This window comes from Pelophylax lessonae (assembly GCF_965119305.1).
Source record: "Pelophylax lessonae genome assembly, chromosome: 1".
Taxonomy (NCBI): domain Eukaryota; kingdom Metazoa; phylum Chordata; class Amphibia; order Anura; family Ranidae; genus Pelophylax; species Pelophylax lessonae.
In genome coordinates this window covers 870,231,006-870,251,633 of record NC_138768.1, presented here as the reverse complement: position 1 = coordinate 870,251,633, position 20,628 = coordinate 870,231,006, and the positions used below count along the sequence as shown (strand labels likewise).

At 47.7% G+C, this 20,628-nt stretch overlaps 1 protein-coding gene across 1 annotated transcript in view; it reads left to right on the top strand.

Moving 5' to 3' along the window:
- Window positions 1–20,628, top strand: part of DNAI1 (dynein axonemal intermediate chain 1) — a 259,805-nt gene that overhangs the window by 71,346 nt on the left and 167,831 nt on the right. The window contains exons 14-15 of the mRNA XM_082243034.1: window positions 8,823–9,070; window positions 19,232–19,321. Coding sequence (XP_082099160.1) covers window positions 8,823–9,070; window positions 19,232–19,321 — 338 coding nt within the window. The remainder of the gene's footprint in view (window positions 1–8,822; window positions 9,071–19,231; window positions 19,322–20,628) is intronic.

Here is a 20,628-nt window from a genome sequence, read left to right as displayed (position 1 = left end):
TATCTCCCGTGTGATTCCAAGGAAAGGAAGTGCTGATAGACACCACCACCAACACAGGCTGCTTACCAGAAGTAAAAGTATGTGAACATATCAATCAGACAGATCACAGATATATGGAAGAAATGAGAAAGGCCACCACCATAATCCCATTCAAATTACCAGATAGGTGCAGGTAAACCGTGTATATAATCACTGGAACTATAGTGATCTCAAAAGGGCCGTCACCAAAATTCCCCGCTTACCGGATATGAATATTATGGTAGCGTATATAGAATCAGGATGACACTGAGAAATAACAGTCCAATAGGAAAATCGCTCCCTCATCAGTAAGGCTGACCCGCATGAGAACTCCGATGATCACATGGAAATAATGATAAAGGAAATTCCCATAGCGTAAAACCATTTATTAAAAATCACAAATAAAAAGAATGCACTTACAAGAAAGTATGTGAACTAGCGCTGAATCGAAGCTGCCGGCCGGTCAGCTTCAAACACCCGCCTGAGCGTCTCGTAGAGGTGACGTCAGCACGCCGCGACCGACGTACGTTTCGTCAAAAACTGACGATCGCCGCTGCAGAGGGAGAAAGTCAGGCAGCTTGTGTAAACAAGCCGCCTGTCATTCTCCCCTGTGTAGAAACTGTGATCACACGGTTCTACTATGTAGAACCGTTGATCACTGTTTCTACAGCTCAACAGACAGCCAATCACAGTTAGAATCACGCCCCTAGGGACACACACAGCCCCTCCCTCTCAAATAAAGTTAACCCCTTCACTACCAGTGTAATTTTACAGTAACAGTGCATATGTATAGCACCGATTACTGCAGTAATGTCACTGGTAACCCCAAAAGTGTCAAAAATGTCAGTCAAGGGTCTGATCTGTCCGCCGCAATGTCGCAGTACCGCAAAAAAAAACAACAAAAATGACAAAAATCTTTCCCTTTGTTAGTAAACGCGATAACTTTTGCGCAAACCAATCAAAATACGCTTTTTGCGATTTTTTTTTTTTTTTACCAAACATATGTAGCATAAAACAAATTGGCCGAAAATGTTAAAAAATTTAGATTTTTACATTTTTTTTGGGGAATTTCATATAAAAAAATTTGAAAAATATTGTTATTTTTGCAAAATTTACGCTCTTTTTTTGTTTATAGCGCATGATCAAAAAATCACACAGGTGATCAAATACCACCAAAAGAAAGCTCTGTTTGTGGGAAAAAAAGGACGTCAAATTCGTTTAGGTACAGCGTCGCACGACCGCGCAATTGTCTGTTAAAGTCACGCAGTGCCGAATCGCAAAATACCCCCTGGTCAGGAAGGGGGTAAAATCTTCCTGGGCTTAAGTGGTTAAATGAGTTTCTATTGTTTTAAAAGTGTGTTTAAAGACCTTAAGATGCTTTTCTTCATAAATTTAGGCTAATTTGTATTCTGCTACATGTTTTTGGTAAAGAAAATCCCAATAAGTGTATATTGATTGGTTTGCGCAAATGTTATAGCATCTACAAACTATGGAATATATTTTTAAATTTTTTAACATTTTTTTTTTTTTATTACTAGTAATGGCGGTGATTAGTGACTTATAGCAGGACTGCGATATTGCGGCCGACATTCAGACACTATCTGACACTTTTGACATTTTATGGGGACCGATGAAACGAATACAGTGATCAGTGCTAAAAATATGCACTGTCACTGTACTAACAACACTGGCTGGAAAGGGGTCAACATCAGGGGCGATCAAAGGGTTGTGAGCAGGGGTCACTGGAGATTCTGGGGTCACTGGAGACACTCCGGAGCGCAGGGGTCACTGGAGACATAGGAGCGCAGGGGTCACTGGAGACACAGGAGCGCAGGGGTCACTGGAGACGCAGGAGTGCAGGGGTCACTGGAGACGCAGGAGCGCAGGGGTCACTGGAGACGCAGAAGTGCAGGTGTCACTGGAGATGCAGGAGCGCAGGGGTCACTGGTGATGCAGGAGCGCAGGAGTCATTGGGGACACAGGAGTGCAGGGGTCACTGGGGACACAGGAGAGCAGGGGTCACTGGGGACACAGGAGAGCAGGGGTCACTGGAGACGCAGGAGCACAGGTGCCACTGGGGACAGAAGCGCAGGGGTCACTGGAGACGCAGGAGCGCAGGTGTCACTGGAGACGCAGGAGCGCAGGGGTCACTGGAGACGCAGGAGCGCAGGGGTCACTGGAGACGCAGGAGCGCAGGGGTCACTGGAGACGCAGGAGCGCAGGGGTCACTGGAGACGCAGGAGCGCAGGGGTCACTGGAGACGCAGGGGTCGCTAGAGACACAGGAGAGCAGGGGTCGCTGGAGACACAGGAGTGCAGGGGTCACAGGAGAAACTGGAGAGCAGGGGTCACAGGAGACACAGGAGAGCAGGGGTTACAGGAGCGCAGGAGACACATGAGTGCAGGGTGTCACAGGAGGCACAGGGATCACAGGAGACACAGGAGCGCAGGGGTCACTGGAGACACAGGAGCGCAGGGATCACAGGAGACACAGGAGCGCAGGGGGTCACAGGAGACACAGGAGCTCAGGTATCACAGGAGACACAGGAGCGCAGGGATCACAGGAGACACAGGAGCGCAGGGATCACAGGAGACACAGGAGCGCAGGGGTCACAGGAGACACAGGAGCGCAGGGGTCACAGGAGACACAGGAGCACATGGGGTCACTGGAGACACAGGATCGCATGTGTCACTGGAGACACGGGAACGCAGGGGGTCACTGGAGACACAGGAACGCAGGGGTCACTGGAGACACAGGAGCGCAGGGGTCACTGGAGACACAGGAGCGCAGGGGTCACTGGAGACACAGGAGCGCAGGGGTCACTGGAGATGCAGGAGAGCAGGAGTCATAGGAGCGCCTGGAGACACAGGAGAGCAGGGGTCGCTGGAGACACAGGAGCGCAGGGGTCACTGGGGACGCAGGAGAGCAGGGGTCATTGGAGACACAGGGGTGGGGGCTGTTCCAGGGATCCCCAATGTCTCTGTCCCTGTTGTCTCTGTTGTGCAATCAGTGTCTGATGGTCCATGCAATGTTGTGTCATCCCCTTGTGTTGTGCCCCCTGAGTTGGTGTCCATGGATGTTGTGTCTGATCTTGTTGTGTCAGTCTCCCCAGAGGTAGTGGAGGCTGTGGAGGAAGCTGGGCCGGTGTGCGCGGAACCAACCCCTGTTCCCTGGCGTCTGAGGACTGGAGGGTGCGAGGCGCCGTGGGATGGAATAAATTATGATGAGGGTGCTGGGGTGAAGAGTGGGGGCACTGCTGTGGTGAGTGGAGTGAGTGGGTTGGATGATGATGTGGGTGATGGTGGAATGGAAGGGGTGGGGGCTTTGCAGTCCGAGTTGTCTAATGAAGATTTGGTGTGGTTGGAGGCAAAAAGAAAGTCTGGGAAGAGAAAGAAGAAGAAGGATGTGTCTGTACCTGAACCTGGGGGGGTGGAGGTGTCCAATAAGTTTGAAGTGTTTTTTGAGGTGGAGGATGAGGGTTCTTTGGGTGATGGGTCTGTGATTTCAATGGAAGAGGAATCACAGGGAACATTAAAGGGCATAGGGTCTCCAAGTAGGGAGGGGGGTAAGCAGGCTAAGAAACGTGTACCCCAATCATCCTGATGGCAGTTCCCACTCTAATGAAAGTGGCGACCATTAATGTCGCCAGCATAAAATCAGTAAGTGCTCGTAACAGGGCCTATTTTTTGCTCAGCAGGTTTGATGCTGATATTTTCTTTTTGCAAAAGACCCGGTCGTCTAGTTTGGACTCTAGATGCTTCCTGCAGGTTCTGCTAGGATGGTATGATTCTGTGCGCTTGGATCTCTGGAAGGAAATGCTAGCCCGTGAGCAGCGCCACCGGGGAAAAATCCTCCCCTCCTTCCAGGAAAGGTACTGGTTGCAGTACGAAATTCGAATGATGTTTTTGGGGAGACAACCGCACAAGGAATGGAAAGCTGAGTTAAGCAGGCTGGTCCAGGTGGAGATGCGGTTGGACGAGAGCTACAGAGCCCTCCGCTGGTATGTAACCCAAGTGTGCCTATGGACAGCGGACGACAGCCCAATGGAAGGCTTTTGCTACGGCGGCCTGGGGCTGTTATTAGAGAGGCTGTCCAAGGACCCCGACTTTGGGAGCGATTTGGAGTGGCGATTAGAGGAAATTATGGATTACAGAGAAAAGATTCTGAACATCTCGGAAGTGCTCTGGGCACTGGAAGATATGGAGTGTCTGGTAGTTCCCGGAATGGGAGCTGGAGATAGCCTACAGACGGCTGCTAGACTCTGCTCAACGCCAAGGCTGGGTGTAACAATCCTACAGGCTCACCTGAGTCAGAGGACAGCTGGCCGGAGGTAGGAGTGGAGCCCAGTGGCAAGGACCGCAGGCAGGTAGTAGGTGCAGGAAGTCTGGCAGAGGCGTGGTCAGACAATCCGGGTCGGCTACGGTGGTACGGTGGTAGCAGTGCTGGACACCGGATGGACACCGGATGGACACCAGATAGTACTCTGATGAGGACACGGGTTCACCTGAGGTGCGGAAACTAAGTGCTAGCTGGTATTCACCAGAGCCCCTGATGGTTGGGATGAACTGCGCTGCAAGCTAACACCAGGGCGCGGTCCTCAGGATCACCCAGCCAGGCAGAGTGCAGGTTCGGTCCGGAGACGGAGAAGCAGACAAGGGAAAAGTTCAGGGCGGGCAGCCGTAAGTGTGGTCAGACAATCCGGATCGGCAACGGTGGTAGCAGTTCAGTAGGTAGGGACAAAGCAGAAGAGTAGTTGGTAGTCAATTCCTGGTCAGCAGTGGACTTATGATAGTAGGCAAAAGCAGCAGATGAGTAGAAGCTTTATCAAGGCTCAGGAGCTCAATAATCAGCAAGGTGGAGTGCAAGGGGCTGGACTTATATAGGTACCAGGTGTGGGGAATCAAGAGTGATGAGCAAGGCTTGACAAGACTAAGGTTGATAGGCTTCAGGGAGGAATGTCCAGAGAGGACGGTAGCCTAGTAAGCAGGGCTACCGCCTGGGGTGTGGCTGGTCACGGGTTTGAATCCCGACACTGGACTCCCCTTGCCGGGGAATATCCAGAAGTGCCAGCTGGCTGTCCGGAAATCGGCAATGTGGCACAGTAACAGTGTGCTTTGCTCACCTGCACGCACAGTTTTTGGATGGATGCAGCAAGAGCTGACTCATCTTGACAAACCTGTTTCTGCACAGGACGAGCTTGGATGGAGAAATGCGTCTGTCCAGCCACTGGATAAAGGTATGGGAGAAGAGGAAGCCATCTTGATTCCCCCACCATGGATCAGATTTAATTTATTTTCATCAGAGGATGATATGGATGATAAATCACCCGCCAAAGTGTTGGCACTGGGCCCAAGTGCCACCAGCCCATGCTTTGGAGTTTCAGCAATTCCAGAGACTTGGGATTTAATAGATTTTTCTGCTGAGGAAGAACAACCCAGTGAGCCTACAGCAGAAAAGTGGGCATCAAGGCATAGCGCTGCTGACCCCTGCCTGAAACAATTGGTGACCCAGGAAGATGTGTGCAAGACCACTGACTTTTCAGTTTACTTTCCTGAAGAACAGCTGGTATCAGGGCCTAACATCACTGAGCTCTGCCCAACACCAACAGCAGCTTCAGCCTCGCTGAGGGAAGAGGCAGCTGACCTTTCTCCTACACCACTGACAGTGACATGGGATTTCCTGCCAGCAGCATCTGTGGAGTTACAAGAAACTTCTACAGCAGAAGCGCTGACAATTGGACAGAGGTTCCAAGACCTCTGCCCCACACCTTCCCCAGTTACGGAGACCCAGGATGAGAAGGTGGTGGTCAACCCCCAGCAGCAGATCAGGATCCAGGGGGGAGAAGGGAGAGGAGATTGTAGTCCTCCCTCCCCAACAGTTAGTCAGAGCGGAGGAAACTGTCTTCCCTCCCCAGCCAGGATCTGTGCACCTGGGAGATGGTACCAGAGAAGGTTGTCCCAACAGCCAGATGAGGGCAAGGAAGATGGAGCAGCTGACTCCCCTTCCCAGCAGCAGACGGTGCCCCAGAAGGATGACACCAACCCAGCAGAAAGTGAAAGTGGATGGGAATACAGTCTTCACTTGTATACCCCAGGGATGCTGGGCAGTAGGCCCAGATCCCCAACAGCCTGACGAAGTGAGCCCTGCTACCCGGTCTTCTCTTAGGTAGCTGAAAGGACTCCCGGGAGAAGGGCCAGTCCACACTTATCCCTAGCGGTATGTTCTACGAGAGAGGCAGAGGTTGGCTGGGTGAGTAATGCTGTGTTCCGGACAATTTGTTTGGGGTACTGGGTGGGTACAGTCATTGGGGGATTGGAATTACAGACTACCTTCAAAGTCAACCTGTTTGGGATCAACCTGTGTTAATCTCCTTCCAAAAGAGGAAAGAGTGACTTTGGTTGGGGGGCCCGTAGAACACAGCTTACCTTTGAGAGGTTGGGAAATCCCTCTCTTAGCCCCCTATGCCCCTCTTATGTGTAAGTCACCCTGGGTCTATTAGGGACACAGGGTGACCAAGAAGCCCAGTCTGGCCTGCCCAAACCAGACTTACACAGACTGATTGGCTATGAGGGCTCCATGCGCCATGCCGGGACAAACTTACAAACTATGTGGAACTTTGTCAAGGAAGCTGCCATGATGGATTGACTCTTTGGGACTTGTTACCCAACTAACTCAGGCACAGACCGATTGGAGGTCTGGTATACAGTTCCGTTACACAGCTTTTCTTTTTATCCTTTCACACCCCCTAGATTTTATATAAGATCAGAATTTTGGAAAAAGGCTGCATGCATGGGGTCAATGTGTAATCATTTCTTAGCCTGAGGGTGTGTTTAGGTGGAGGTTAGGGCTTTGTTGAGTTGAATCATAATAATCGTATGAAAAAGTGTCTTGGTTGGTATATTTAGTTTTCTTTGTCTTTTTTCTGGCAAAAAAGCAATTTTCTGTTTCTATGCTGATGTAAGCTATTTTTGTTTATATATATTTTTATTCATTTTGTAAATATGTTTTTTATTATGCTTGTGAGATTTTTAATAAACAAAAATGTACACTCTAATGTCCCCCCACAGTCACACACTATTATTATTATATACTCTGACTCTACCAGAGGAGCTTACACTCTAATGTCCCCCCACAGTCACACACTATTATTATACATTTATATAGCTCTGACATATACCGCAGTGCTGTACAGAGATCACTGAGCCAGTCACATCAGTCTCTGCACCAGAGGAGCTTACACTCTAATGTCCCCCCACAGTCACATCAGTCTCTGCACCAGAGGAGCTTACACTCTAATGTCCCCCCACAGTCACACACTATTATTATACATTTATATAGCTCTGACATATACCACAGCGCTGTACAGAGATCACTGAGCCAGTCACATCAGTCTCTGTACCAGAGGGGCTTACACTCTAATGTCCCCCCACAGTCACACACTATTATTATACATTTATATAGCTCTGACATATACCGCAGTGCTGTACAGAGATCACTGAGCCAGTCACATCAGTCTCTGTACCAGAGGAGCTTACACTCTAATGTCCCCCCACAGTCACATCAGTCTCTGCACCAGAGGAGCTTACACTCTAATGTCCCCCCACAGTCACATCAGTCTCTGTACCAGAGGAGCTTACACTCTAATGTCCCCCCACAGTCACATCAGTCTCTGCACCAGAGGAGCTTACACTCTAATGTCCCCCCACAGTCACATCAGTCTCTGCACCAGAGGAGCTTACACTCTAATGTCCCCCCACAGTCACATCAGTCTCTGTACCAGAGGAGCTTACACTCTAATGTCCCCCCACAGTCACATCAGTCTCTGCACCAGAGGAGCTTACACTCTAATGTCCCCCCACAGTCACATCAGTCTCTGCACCAGAGGAGCTTACACTCTAATGTCCCCCCACAGTCACATCAGTCTCTGTACCAGAGGAGCTTACACTCTAATGTCCCCCCACAGTCGCATCAGTCTCTTTACCAGAGTAGCTTACACAAACAGTAACACAGTTGTAGTACTGCAGTTATCCACAAGATGTCAGTATTGTATAGTTTTGTCAGTTACATTCATAATGAGCAGAGCTGACTCTTCTTTGATCAGGAGGAATCTACACCTCCATCCAAATCCCCCCAAAATGGTTTATTCCCTATTCAAGGGTAGCAGACAGAGCTATGCAAGTCATCATTGGGTCAACTGTCCATCCAGAACTGCTGACACTATTTATGCCAAACTGCCTATAGATGTTTCAGGTTTTTGGCCATCATCTGTGCAGTGCATGGAAGCCATAGGAGGGCTTGGGAAGCAACAAGTATAACCAGGCAGGCTATGGTCAGGAGGACTAAAAGAACCAAACAGCCTCCACTAAACCTGTGCAAAGTTCTCTTAAAAGAGAAAGAATCTACAAAGGTGAAAAAGTAAATACCCCCCTTGGAAACTGTTGACGTTTTCCACATATTTGAGCAGGCAGACGTTAGATCTTCATTCCTTCATTGGTCCTCCCTTCCCTCCTCCCTCTTCAAAATTCTAATGAGATTTTTAAATCTCTTTCCATTTTCATTATATTGTACTATATTTTAGACCTAGTGATGTCATCACTGGGTCTCTTTGCTTCTGTATGCAATGCAGGCAGATCATGGCTGGTGGGAGGGTGCTGTACATGCTGTAGGTTCCTGAAAACATCCCAGCACCCTGCCTCAGTACTGAAGAGCGCTCAGTGATATCTGGTTGCTGTGGGTCAGGGCACTCTATGGTCCAGTAGAGGTATGCTGTGTATGATAAGACCTGTGTTCTCCCCCTTTCACAGATGACTTCATGAAGCAGACTCGGGGGATGCTGCTCCTCTACACCTTGAAGAACCCCTCCTTCCCGGAATACGTCTTCAGCACAGAGAGTGGAGTCATGTGTCTGGACATCCATAAAGAACACCCATACCTGGTGGCCGTGGGCTTCTATGACGGGAACGTGGCCATCTTCAACATGAAATCCAGCAGCCCTCAGCCAAAGTACATGAGCTCAGCCAAGTCCGGGAAACACACCGACCCCGTATGGCAGGTCAGTACCCCATTATACCTTTTATACCTGTCATCGGGGGATACTTCCCATTGGGTACAAATGGTTCACATCATGTGACTTGCGTTAGAGGCGGGAGGAATGCAGACTTCTGTTTTCTGACAAGCACCCGCAGCCCATCCCCCCAGTATGGGGAAAGGTCCTTTAAAGTGGTTTTAAACCTCAGATATGAAATAAGAACAAAGCCTATCCCTCTATAGTGTGTATTGTCTCAATCCAGAGCACTAGGTGTCATTTCTGTCTGCTGCCTCCTTCCTCTGCTATCAGCATGAGTGATTTCTGACAAGTTTCCTGACACCAAGAGATAAAAGGGGAGGGACCTCCAGCACACAACCTGTGATTGACAGCCTCAGTTCTGTTCCTGTGAGCTGTGCGAAAGGGGGGGGGGGGATGCCCCTTCCTTACAATCAGCTCTCAGAGCTCTCCTCACTGAGCTCTGCAGTATGAAATGCACCTTCCAATGTCTGCCATATGCACCTGCAACTTGCACATCCAACCGCCGCCATCTTTAGAGCTGAGCCTGGCAATGTCTTCATTTCATATACTGCTGGGTAAAGAACTCCAACACTCCTTGTAATTCCACTAGAGGTCCACAGATGACTACAGGCTGCCTGTGATCCAAGGGCTGCATTTGGTCCAGGGGCTGCCTGTGATCCAAGGGCTGCATTTGGTCCAGGGGCCGCATGTGGTCCGGGGGCAGCATTTGGTCCGGGGGCTGCATTTTGTTCGGGGGTTGCATTTGGTCCGGGGGTTGCATTTGGTCCGGGGGTTGCCTTTGTTCCGGGGGTTGCCTTTGTTCCGGGTGTTGCATTTGTTCCGGGGGTTGCATTTGTTCCGGGGGTTGCATTTGTTCCGGGGGTTGCATTTGGTCTGGGGGTTGCATTTGTTCCAGGGGTTGCATTTGGTCCGGGGGCTGCATTTGGTCTGGGGGTTTCGTTTGAACGGGGGCTGCATTTGGTCTGGGGGTTTCGTTTGTCCAGGGGCTGCATTTGGTCCGGGGGCTGCATTTGGTCCCGGGGGTTTCGTTTGTCCGGGAGCTGTATTTGGTCCGGGGGCTGCATTTGGTCTGGGGGTTTCGTTTGTCCGGGGGCTGCATTTGGTTCGCAGGCTGCATTTGGTCTGGGGGCTGCATTTGGCCCAAGGACTGCATGTGGTACAGGGCCTGTACCTGCCTGCATTTATTCTGTGGCCCTCTAGGCCCCTGCAGACAGTAGTCTGTGTTTTCCATACTTATGTGCTTACTCAAGCCAGTGAATATTCTAAACAACCCTCTGTTCCTCTATAGATACAGTACGGTAAGTGAGCATTGTCGCCCTTAGAGCCGGTTCACACTGGTGCGTTGCGTTTCAGCACAATTATATTTGCTATTTCCTGCGGTTTTAGGTGCGCTCTCTTTGACTTCTTCTATTAAACTGTGCGTTTTCATGAAGGTCCTGCATGCTGCATCCTTCATGCTCTTTCAGAAAACGCACATCTAATGAAAGTCAGTGGGAGCGCACCAAAATTTGGGGGTAAACCGCACATACAATCCCACGGCGGGGGAACCCACTCCAAGACAGAAAGCGTGTTACTGGCCAGATCAGTAGGTGAAAATAAAGTCCTGAATGAAGAAAGGCAATGCAGCCTTACTGATAGGCTGTAGTATAGGACATTTTGCTCATGGATAGAAATACACTTTTAATAAATATGGGCATCCATTGTAATGATGGATGAATGTGTGGATGGTGGTAAGATCTGACCATACCTGGAAGCGTCACGGCTTTGCTTGTTTGGAAGGTCCTTGGATTTGACCATAATGGAAAGGTGCTGCATGTCCCCCTCTAGGTTCCTGCACTGTATACCTGCAACATTTTTATATCATTTTATTTCAAAGACCAAACTGAGGGGACCAGTTTTGGGGGAGGAATGTTCTTGCCTGATAATAGATTCTAACTGCTTAAGCGTCCTGGGTCTTCTTTGTTGTATTTTTCATTTCAAGATGCGCCAAATATTTTCAATTGGTGAAAAGTCTGGACTGCAGGCAGGATAGTTAAGCACTCAGACTCTTCTACTAGAAAGCCATGCTATAGTCATAGATGCAGTGTGCGTGGTTTAGCATTGTCCTGCTGAAATATGCAAGGCCTTCCCTGAAAAAGACATCATCTGGGCGGAAGCATATGCTGCTCTAAAACCTGGATATATCTTTCAGCATTGATGGTGCCTTTGCAGATGTTCAAGCTGCCCATTTCATACACACTAATGCCACCCCCCCCCCATACCATCAGACATGCCGGTTTTTTAACTGAGCGCTGATAACAAGCCAGGGGGTCCTTTTCTTCTTTAGTCCAGAGGATGCGGCTCTAATGGTTGCCAAAAAGAGTGTCAAATTTCGATTCACCTGACTCCAGAACAGTTTGCCACTTTGTAACAGACCATTTTAAATGAGCTTAGGCCCAGGGAACATTTTTCACTTTGCAACAGACCATTTTAAATTACCTTTGGCCCAAGGAACGGATTTTCACTTTGCAACAGGCTATTTTAAATGAGCTTTGGCCCAAGGAACACTTTTTTACTTTGCAACTGACCTTTTTAAATGAACTTTGGCCCAAGGAAGAGATTATCACTTTGCAACAGACCATTTTAAATTAGCTTTGGCCCAAGGAACAGATTTTCACTTTGCAACAGACCATTTTAAATGACCTTTGGCCCAAGGAACGGATTTTCACTTTGCAACAGGCCATTTTAAATGAGCTTTGGCCCAAGGAACAGTTTTTTTACTTTGCAACAGACCTTTTTAAACGAACTTTGGCCCAAGGAATGGGTTTTCACTTTGCAACAGGCTATTTTAAATGAGCTTTGGCCCAAGGAACAATTTTTTACTTTGCAACAGACCATTTTAAATTAACTTTGGCCCAGAGAAGACGGCGGCATTTCTGTATCATGTTCACATATGTCTTCTGCTTTGCATGATAGAGCTTTGATGGTGAGCTGTGTTTACAGACAGTGATTATTGGAAGTATCCCTGAGCCCATGAAGTGGTGTCCATCATACAATAATGCCTGTTTTTAATGCAGTCATCTGAGCACTTGGAAATCACCCCATCCAATATTCTGTTTCTGCCTTGTCCCTTATACAGAGGTTTCTCCAGATTCTCTGAATCTTATGATGATATTATGTACTGTAGATGATGATATATTTAACATCTTTGCAATTTTATATTGAGGAACATTTTTCTGAAATTTGTTGGACAATTTTCAGATGCAGGTTTTCACAGATTGGTGAACCTCTGCCCATCTTTACTTCTGACTCTCTAAGATGCTCTTTTTATACCCAATCATGTTACTGATCTTTTTCCAATCAATCGAATTAGTTTCAAAATGTTCTTCCAGCTTTTCCTTGTCAGTACCACTAACTTTATCAGCTTTTTGTTGCCCTGTCCCAACTTTTGGGAGACGTGTTGCTGCCATCAGTTTTACAATTACCTGATTTTTTAAAATTAAAATAGGCCTTTTACTTAGTTTACACATTGATATGTTCTCTGTTTTCTATTGTGAATAAAATACGGGTTTTTTTAGATTCGCAAATCATTGCATTCTTATTTTGTGTATATTTTTACACAGCGTCCCAATTTTTATGGAATTGGGGTTGTAAACTGCAAGAAAGCAATGCAACTCTATGGAAAGCTTGGATGGATGCAGTTTCCCTGATGTATGCACTGTATGATTCTTTATATTTGTTGCCCTACAGCTGCTTCCGTCAGAGCCCAGTCACACCGGTCTCTTTCATTATGAAAGATTTCTATTGTCTTATAAACAGTGAGAAGTTCTGAGAATAGTTAGAAGTTCCCATTATCACAGCAGAGGGAGAGAATCTCGTCTTCCCCCTCCTCATCTCCCGGTGTTCTCCCCCCCCCCCCTCATCTTCCCGTGTGTCATCTTTATGTATATACTCTTTATATAGATCTCAGATTAGGAAATGTTACATTTGCTCCCTGTTGGCCCTTCTTGATGTACGATCTCATTTTCCTCCTGCTGATTGCTTCATATAAATAAAGATAATGGAGTCTCATCCGGCAGTAATTATCACACAGGATGAGTATTCTTCCTGGTACTCGTATCACTGCCGAAATCTGTCTTATCTATACACTGATCAGCCATAACATTATCACCATCCATAATCCCATCCAGTCCTGGACTCCACCAGGTATGCTGGGGTATCTGGCAGCCAGCTGTAGCAGATTCCAGAGGTGAGGCCTCCATGGATCTGACTTGTTTTTCCAGCACATCCCACAGATGCTGGATTGGATTGAGATCTGGAAAATTTGGAGGCCAGTCAATACCTCAAACTCGTTGTGATCCTTAAACCATTCTTGGATTCATCAGACCAGGCCACGTTCTTCCATTGCTCTGTGGTCCAGTTCTGATGCTCACATGCCCATTGTAGGTTCTTTTGGCTGTGGACATAGATCAGCATGGGCATGGGCACCCTGACCGGTCTGTGCCTACCCAGCCCCATAAACAGCAAAATGTTCTATGTGTTCTGACACCTTTCTATCAGAACCAGCATTCACTTTTTCACCACTTTGAGCTTCAGTATCTCTACTATTGGATTGGAGTACACAGGTCAGTCTTCGTTCCCCACTTCCATCAATGAGCCTTCCTTCCCAACCTTCATCGATGAACGTTCTCTCCCCACCTCCATCAATGAGCATTAATAAACCTTCCTACCACCTCCAACAATGAGCCCCCCCCCCACCTCCATCAATGGGCCTTCTCTCCCCACCTCCATCAATGAGCATCAATAAACCTTCCTAGCACCTCCATCAATGAGCCCCCCACCCCATCTCCATAAATGGGCCTTCTCTCCCCACCTCCATCAATGAGCATTAATAAACCTTCCTATCACCTCCATCAATGAGCCCCCCCATCCCATCTCCATCAATGGGCCTTCTCTCCCCACCTCCATCAATGAGCATTAATAAAATTTCCTATTACCTCCATCAATGAGCCCCCCCCAACCCATCTCCATCAATGGGCCTTCTCTCCCCACCTCCATCAACGAGCATCAATAAACCTTCCTATCACCTCCATCAATGAGCCCCCCCCACCCCATCGTCATCAATGGGCCTTCTCTCCCCAGCTCCATCAATGAGCATCAATAAACCTTCCTATCACCTCCATCAATGAGCCCCCCCCCACCTCATCTCCATCAATGGGCCTTCTCTCCCCACCTCCATCAACGAGCATCAATAAACCTTCCTATCACCTCCATCAATGAGCCCCCCCCACCCCATCGTCATCAATGGGCCTTCTCTCCCCACCTCCATCAACGAGCATCAATAAACCTTCCTATCACCTCCATCAATGAGCCCCCCCCACCTCATCTCCATCAATGGGCCTTCTCTCCCCACCTCCATCAACGAGCATCAATAAACCTTCCTATCACCTCCATCAATGAGCCCCCCCCACCCCATCGTCATCAATGGGCCTTCTCTCCCCACCTCCATCAATGAGCATCAATAAACCTTCCTATCACCTCCATCAATGAGCCCCCCCACCCATCTCCATCAATGGGCCTTCTCTCCCCACCTCCCTCAATGAGCCTTCCTTCCCACCTCCATCAATGAGCATTAATAAACCTTCCTATCACCTCCATTAATTAACCCCCCCACCCCATCTCCATTAATGGGCCTTCTCTCCCCACTTCCATCAATGAGCATCAATAAACCTTCCTATCGCCTCCATCAATGAGCCCCCCACCTCATCTCCATCAATGGGCCTTCTCTCCCCACCTCCATCAACGAGCATCAATAAACCTTCCTATCACCTCCATCAATGAGCCCCCGCCCACCCCATCGTCATCAATGGGCCTTCTCTCCCCACCTCCATCAATGAGCATCAATAAACCTTCCTATCACCTCCATCAATGAGCCCCCCCCCCACCTCCATCAATGAGCCCCCCTCCCCACATCCATCAATGAGCCCCCCCTCCCCACATCCATCAATGGGCCTTCTCTCCCCACTTCCATCAATGAGCCTTCCTTCCCAACCTTCAAATAAAAATCGCACAGGTGATCAAATACCACCAAAAGAAAGCTCAATTTGTGGGGAAAAAAGGACATTAATTTTATTTGGGTACAGCGTCGCACGACCGCGCAGTTGTCCGTTAAATTAACGCAGTGCCGAATCACAAAAACTGGCCTGGTCATTAAGGGGGCAAATCCTTCCGGTCCAGAAGTGGTTAAATTATACATGGAACAAAAAGTCCTCAATGTGATTATAATATTTTTAAGATGTTTTAGGGCTCAGTCACATGTGAGATTGGGGGAGTGCTAAAGCCTGTGTTCGGCCATTTGCATTGCCCTTCATTAAAACTAAAACAAACTCCTTTACGAAATTGTCCAAAAGTATTAGACTTTTGCAAAGAAACGTGTTTTTGAGGCAAAAGCAAATTAAGCCTCAGGCCAACATCCTTAACACCCCATTTCAAAGATGTATGTATTGATCATTTTTGACGAAATGATTCGTCATAGAAAAACCATGATAAGCCAGGAAAATTTTTATAGGCCTCTAATATCATTTCCAGATGTTGAAAAAGGCCACGCCCACTACATAAATGAGGTTGTTTCTCTCCTAATATACTTGCAAATTTGCAAATACGCCTGCAACCAATTATTAAAAGTACGAGGAAGAGATCTAGTCTTATCATCCCCTGACCTGTCATTATCCCTGCTATCAATTTTAGTAGCTTTACTATTTGGCAATAATGACAACAAGTCAATGAACTCCCCCCCTCCAATTTTTTTCTTGCTGATTCATCAGCGCACATCAATGAAGGAGAAAAATTACATGTTTGCAAAATGTTATAACAAACTATAAAAACATTTTTTTTTTCCAAATTTCTAAATTATAATAAAAACATTTGGGTACAGTGCGCAATTGTCAGTCAAAGTGCGTCAGCGCTGAAAGCTGAGAGTTGGCCTGGGCAGAAAGGGGGTTTAAGTGCCCAGTAGGCAAGTGGTTAAAGAAACGTTTTTGTGGCCGGAATTCAGCTTTAAATTATTTTTGGGTTTGGGGTGGACGTGATGATATGTAATTCCTTTCTATTTGAAGATGTCCAATCTGAAATTCATGCCCTTTAAAAATGGAGATTTGGAGACTATTTGCATGCTTGGCATGGAGTTGGTGTTTTCTGGCCGGCGTAGTGCAGGCGGCGGGCTGCGTTCTGCGTTCGCAGTGATGTTGAGAGACGGAATGCAGAGTAATGGCCTTTTTGTTAGATATGATTAATATTCATTAAGAAATGGAAAAGCTATCACAGTTTAATGTGAGTGACTGACTGAGCGCCGTCCTGCTCCTGGCATATTTTACATGTCAAACGCTGTCTGTACTATCTCTGCCCGGGCTGTGTATTCACGTCATCCACACAGGCGCCACACTGCTTAATGAGATCCCTTCACAACTGCAGGAACAAAGAAAGAAGATCTCTGTACAGCTCTGACACTCTCTGCAGAGTTTGAAGGTTGTCCGAGACTGCAGACATACTACAGGAGATAGTCAGAGACTGCAGACATACTACAGGAGATGGTCAGAGACTGCAGACATACTACAGGAGATAGTCAGAGACTGCAGACATACTACAGGAGATGGTCAGAGACTGCAGACATACTACAGGAGATGGACAGAGACTGCAGACATACTACAGGAGATAGTCAGAGACTGCAGACATACTACAGGAGATGGTCAGAGACTGCAGACATACTACAGGAGATGGACAGAGACTGCAGACATACTACAGGAGATAGTCAGAGACTGCAGACACGCTACATGAGATGGGCAGTGACTGCAGACATACTACAGGAGATGGACAGAGACTGCAGACATACTACAGGAGATAGTCAGAGACTGCAGACACGCTACATGAGATGGGCAGTGACTGCAGACATACTATAGGAGATGGACAGAGACTGCAGACATACTACAGGAGATGGTCAGAGAGTGCAGACATAATACAGGAGATGGTCAGAGACTGTAGGCATACAGTAGTAGATAGTCAGAGACTGCATACATACCACAGGAGATTGTGAAAGACAGCAGGCGTACTACAGGAGACGGTCAGAAATTGCAGACATACTACAGGAGATGGTCAGAGACTTCAGACATACTACAGGAGATGGTCAGAGACTTCAGACATGCTACAGGAGATGGTTAGAGACTGCAGACATATTACTGGAGATGGGCAGAGCCTGCAGGCGTACTACAGGAGATGGTCAGAGAGTGAAAACATACTACAGGAGATGGTCAGAGAGTGAAAACATACTACAGGAGATGGGCAGGGCTTGTGGACTTACTGTTAAACAACATTTGTAAAGTCATTAAATCTACTGAGAATTTTTGTGTGAATGTTTGTTCAAAAACCTCTGAGTGTATGGCCATGTAGCAATTTTCACAAATAGTGATATGTGCAAAGTACAGGTGCACTTTAACTCCAGCAATGTGATGCACAGAACTGTTTGGAGAGACACGTCTCACAACTACCAATTTCCCAGCCCCCTTCTTACTATCTCATATAAGGTATGATTTTGAGACTATGAGAACCTCGGCTCTTCTCTTCAAATGTGAGAACTTCTCACCACTATGACAGCGGAGGAATATTTACCGATGAATGACAGGGAACGTGATCCAGATGCTGGTGGAGCTCCGTGATCCTTTCATTGGTATTCGGCTCTGCTCTGGAAGCTTAGAGACTTCATTGTACCACATTGTTCAGAGATGAATTCTTATTGATTTTCTCTCTTCTCATAGAATGTCTTTAATTAGATAAATATTACCAGCCAGGGTGGAAATATCCACTTTAAAAGGGAGAAAACAAGAGAAGTGTTAGAAAGGCCAATGCTGGGTCTTGAGAGAATAGGACATTGCTAGCATCTTCTAAAATCATACTTTCTAAGGTTCATTCTGAAGGTTCCTCTTCTAGTTTGAGGTCACTTACCCGAGTTCTAGATCTTGGCTTCAAATTGAAAATGCTGTCAACCTAAACCTTATTCACACCCTCAAGGCCACCATAGGAAATGATGAGGCCCCAGGCCTACGCACTCTTTCACACTATATTTCTCGCCCCTGCACTCCTCCACACTATACGCCTCACCCCTGCACTCCTCCACACTATACATCTCACCCTTGCACTCCTCCACACTATACATCTCACCCTTGCACTCCTTCACACTATACATCTCACCCTCGCACTCCTCCACACTATACGTCTCACCCTCGCACTCCTCCACACTATACGTCTCACCCTTGTACTCCTCCACGCTATACGTCTCACCCTGTCACTCCTCCACACTATACGTCTCACCCTGTCACTCCTCCACACTATACATCTCACCCTTGCACTCCTCCACACTATACATCTCACCCTTGCACTCCTCCACACTATACATCTCACCCTTGCACTCCTTCACACTATACGTCTCACCCTTGCACTCCTCCACACTATACGTCTCACCCTCGCACTCCTCCACACTATAGGTCTCACCCTTGCACTCCTCCACGCTATACGTCTCACCCTGTCACTCCTCCACACTATACGTCTCACCCTCCCACTCCTCCACACTATACGTCTCACCCTCCCACTCCTCCACGCTATACGTCTCACCCTCCCACTCCTCCACGCTATACGTCTCACCCTCACACTCCTCCACGCTATACGTCTCACCCTCGCACTCCTCCACACTATACGTCTCGCCCTACACTCCTCCACACTATACGTCTCACCCTCGCACTTCTCCACACTATATGTCTCACCTTCACACTTCTCCACACTACACTTCTCCACCTCTGCACTCCTCCACGCTATACGTCTCACCCTCGCACTCCTCCACACTATACGTCTCACCCTCGCACTCCTCCACGCTATACATCTCACCCTCGCACTCCTCTACACTATACATCTCACCCTCGCACTCCTCCACACTATACGTCTCACCTTGCTCTCCTCCACACTATACATCTCACCCTCACACTCCTCCACACTATACATCTCACCCTCGCACTCCTCCACACTATACGTCTCACCCTCGCACCCCTCCACACTATACATCCCACCTCTGCACTCTTCCACTCTTCCACTCTATACGTCTCACCCCTGCACCTTCCTTTTCAGGTGAAATGGCAGAAAGATGATCTGGACAAGAATCTGAATTTCTTCTCTGTCTCTTCTGATGGACGAGTCGTGTCCTGGACCTTGATAAAGGTACGTGATGAATACAAAGATACATTGTAATAAGAAGGATGCAATGGATGGACTGTTGTCTTTTTTCAACCTCACTAACTATGTAACTATGTAACTATGAATAAGAAAGATACATTATAATAGGAAGGATACATTGTAATTAGTCAAGCAAAACCGGACTTACTGATCAGACCCAATGCACACTGGACATGTAGCCTTGGTTAGTGGGGCTAATACTAATGTATTAGTAAATGTAGAGCTACCTTCATTTGTATGTTTCATATCTGCCCGGAGTTCGGTTTTCTGGTACAGGCCAAGGTAACCGGAGTGGTCTCATACTCTGTTCTAGTTTTGTGTATGTGAAAGATGTCTAAAACAAATCAGATTTCATTAGTCTAGAACAGTGGTCTCCACACCGTGTCCCTTTTCTTGCCCTTGGGCCACAATGCCATCCACTGACACCAATGATGGGGCACTATTCCTCCCACAGACACCAATGATGAAGCACTATCCTCCCACTGACACTAATGGTGGGGCACTATTCCTTCTACTGACACCAATGTTTGGGCGCTATTCTTCCCACTGACACCAGTGATGGGGCACTATTCCTCCCACTGACACCAAAGACGAGGCACCATTCCTCCCACTGACACCAATGATGGGGCACTATTCCTCCCACTGACACCAATGATGGGGCACCATTCCTTCCACTGACACCAAAGACGAGGCACCATTCCTCTGGCTGACACCAATAATAGGGCACTATTCCTCCCACAGACACCAATGATGGAGCACCATTCCTCTAGTGATGGGGCATTTTTCCTCCCACAAACTCCGGTGATGGGGAATTATTCCTCCCACGGACTCCAGTGATGGGGAATTATTCCTCCCACAGACTCCAATGATGGGGCACCATTCCTCCTATAGACCATAATGATGGGGCACCATTCCTCCTGTAGACCATAATGATGGGGCACCATTCCTCCTGTAGACCATAATGATGGGGCACCATTCCTCCTGTAGACCATAATGATGGGGCACCATTCCTCCTATAGACCATAATGATGGGGCACCATTCCTCCTGTAGACCATAATGATGGGGCACCATTCCTCCTGCAGGCTTCAAAGATAGAGTACCATTCCTTCCACAGACACCAGTGATGGGGCTCTATTCCTCCCACAGACACCAATATAGGAGCACCATTCCTCCAACAGACTCCAATGGTGGGGCACCATTCTTCCTACAGACTCCAATGATGGGGCACCATTCCTCCCACTGACACCAGTGATGAGGCACCATTCCTACGTTGAATACCAACAATAGAACA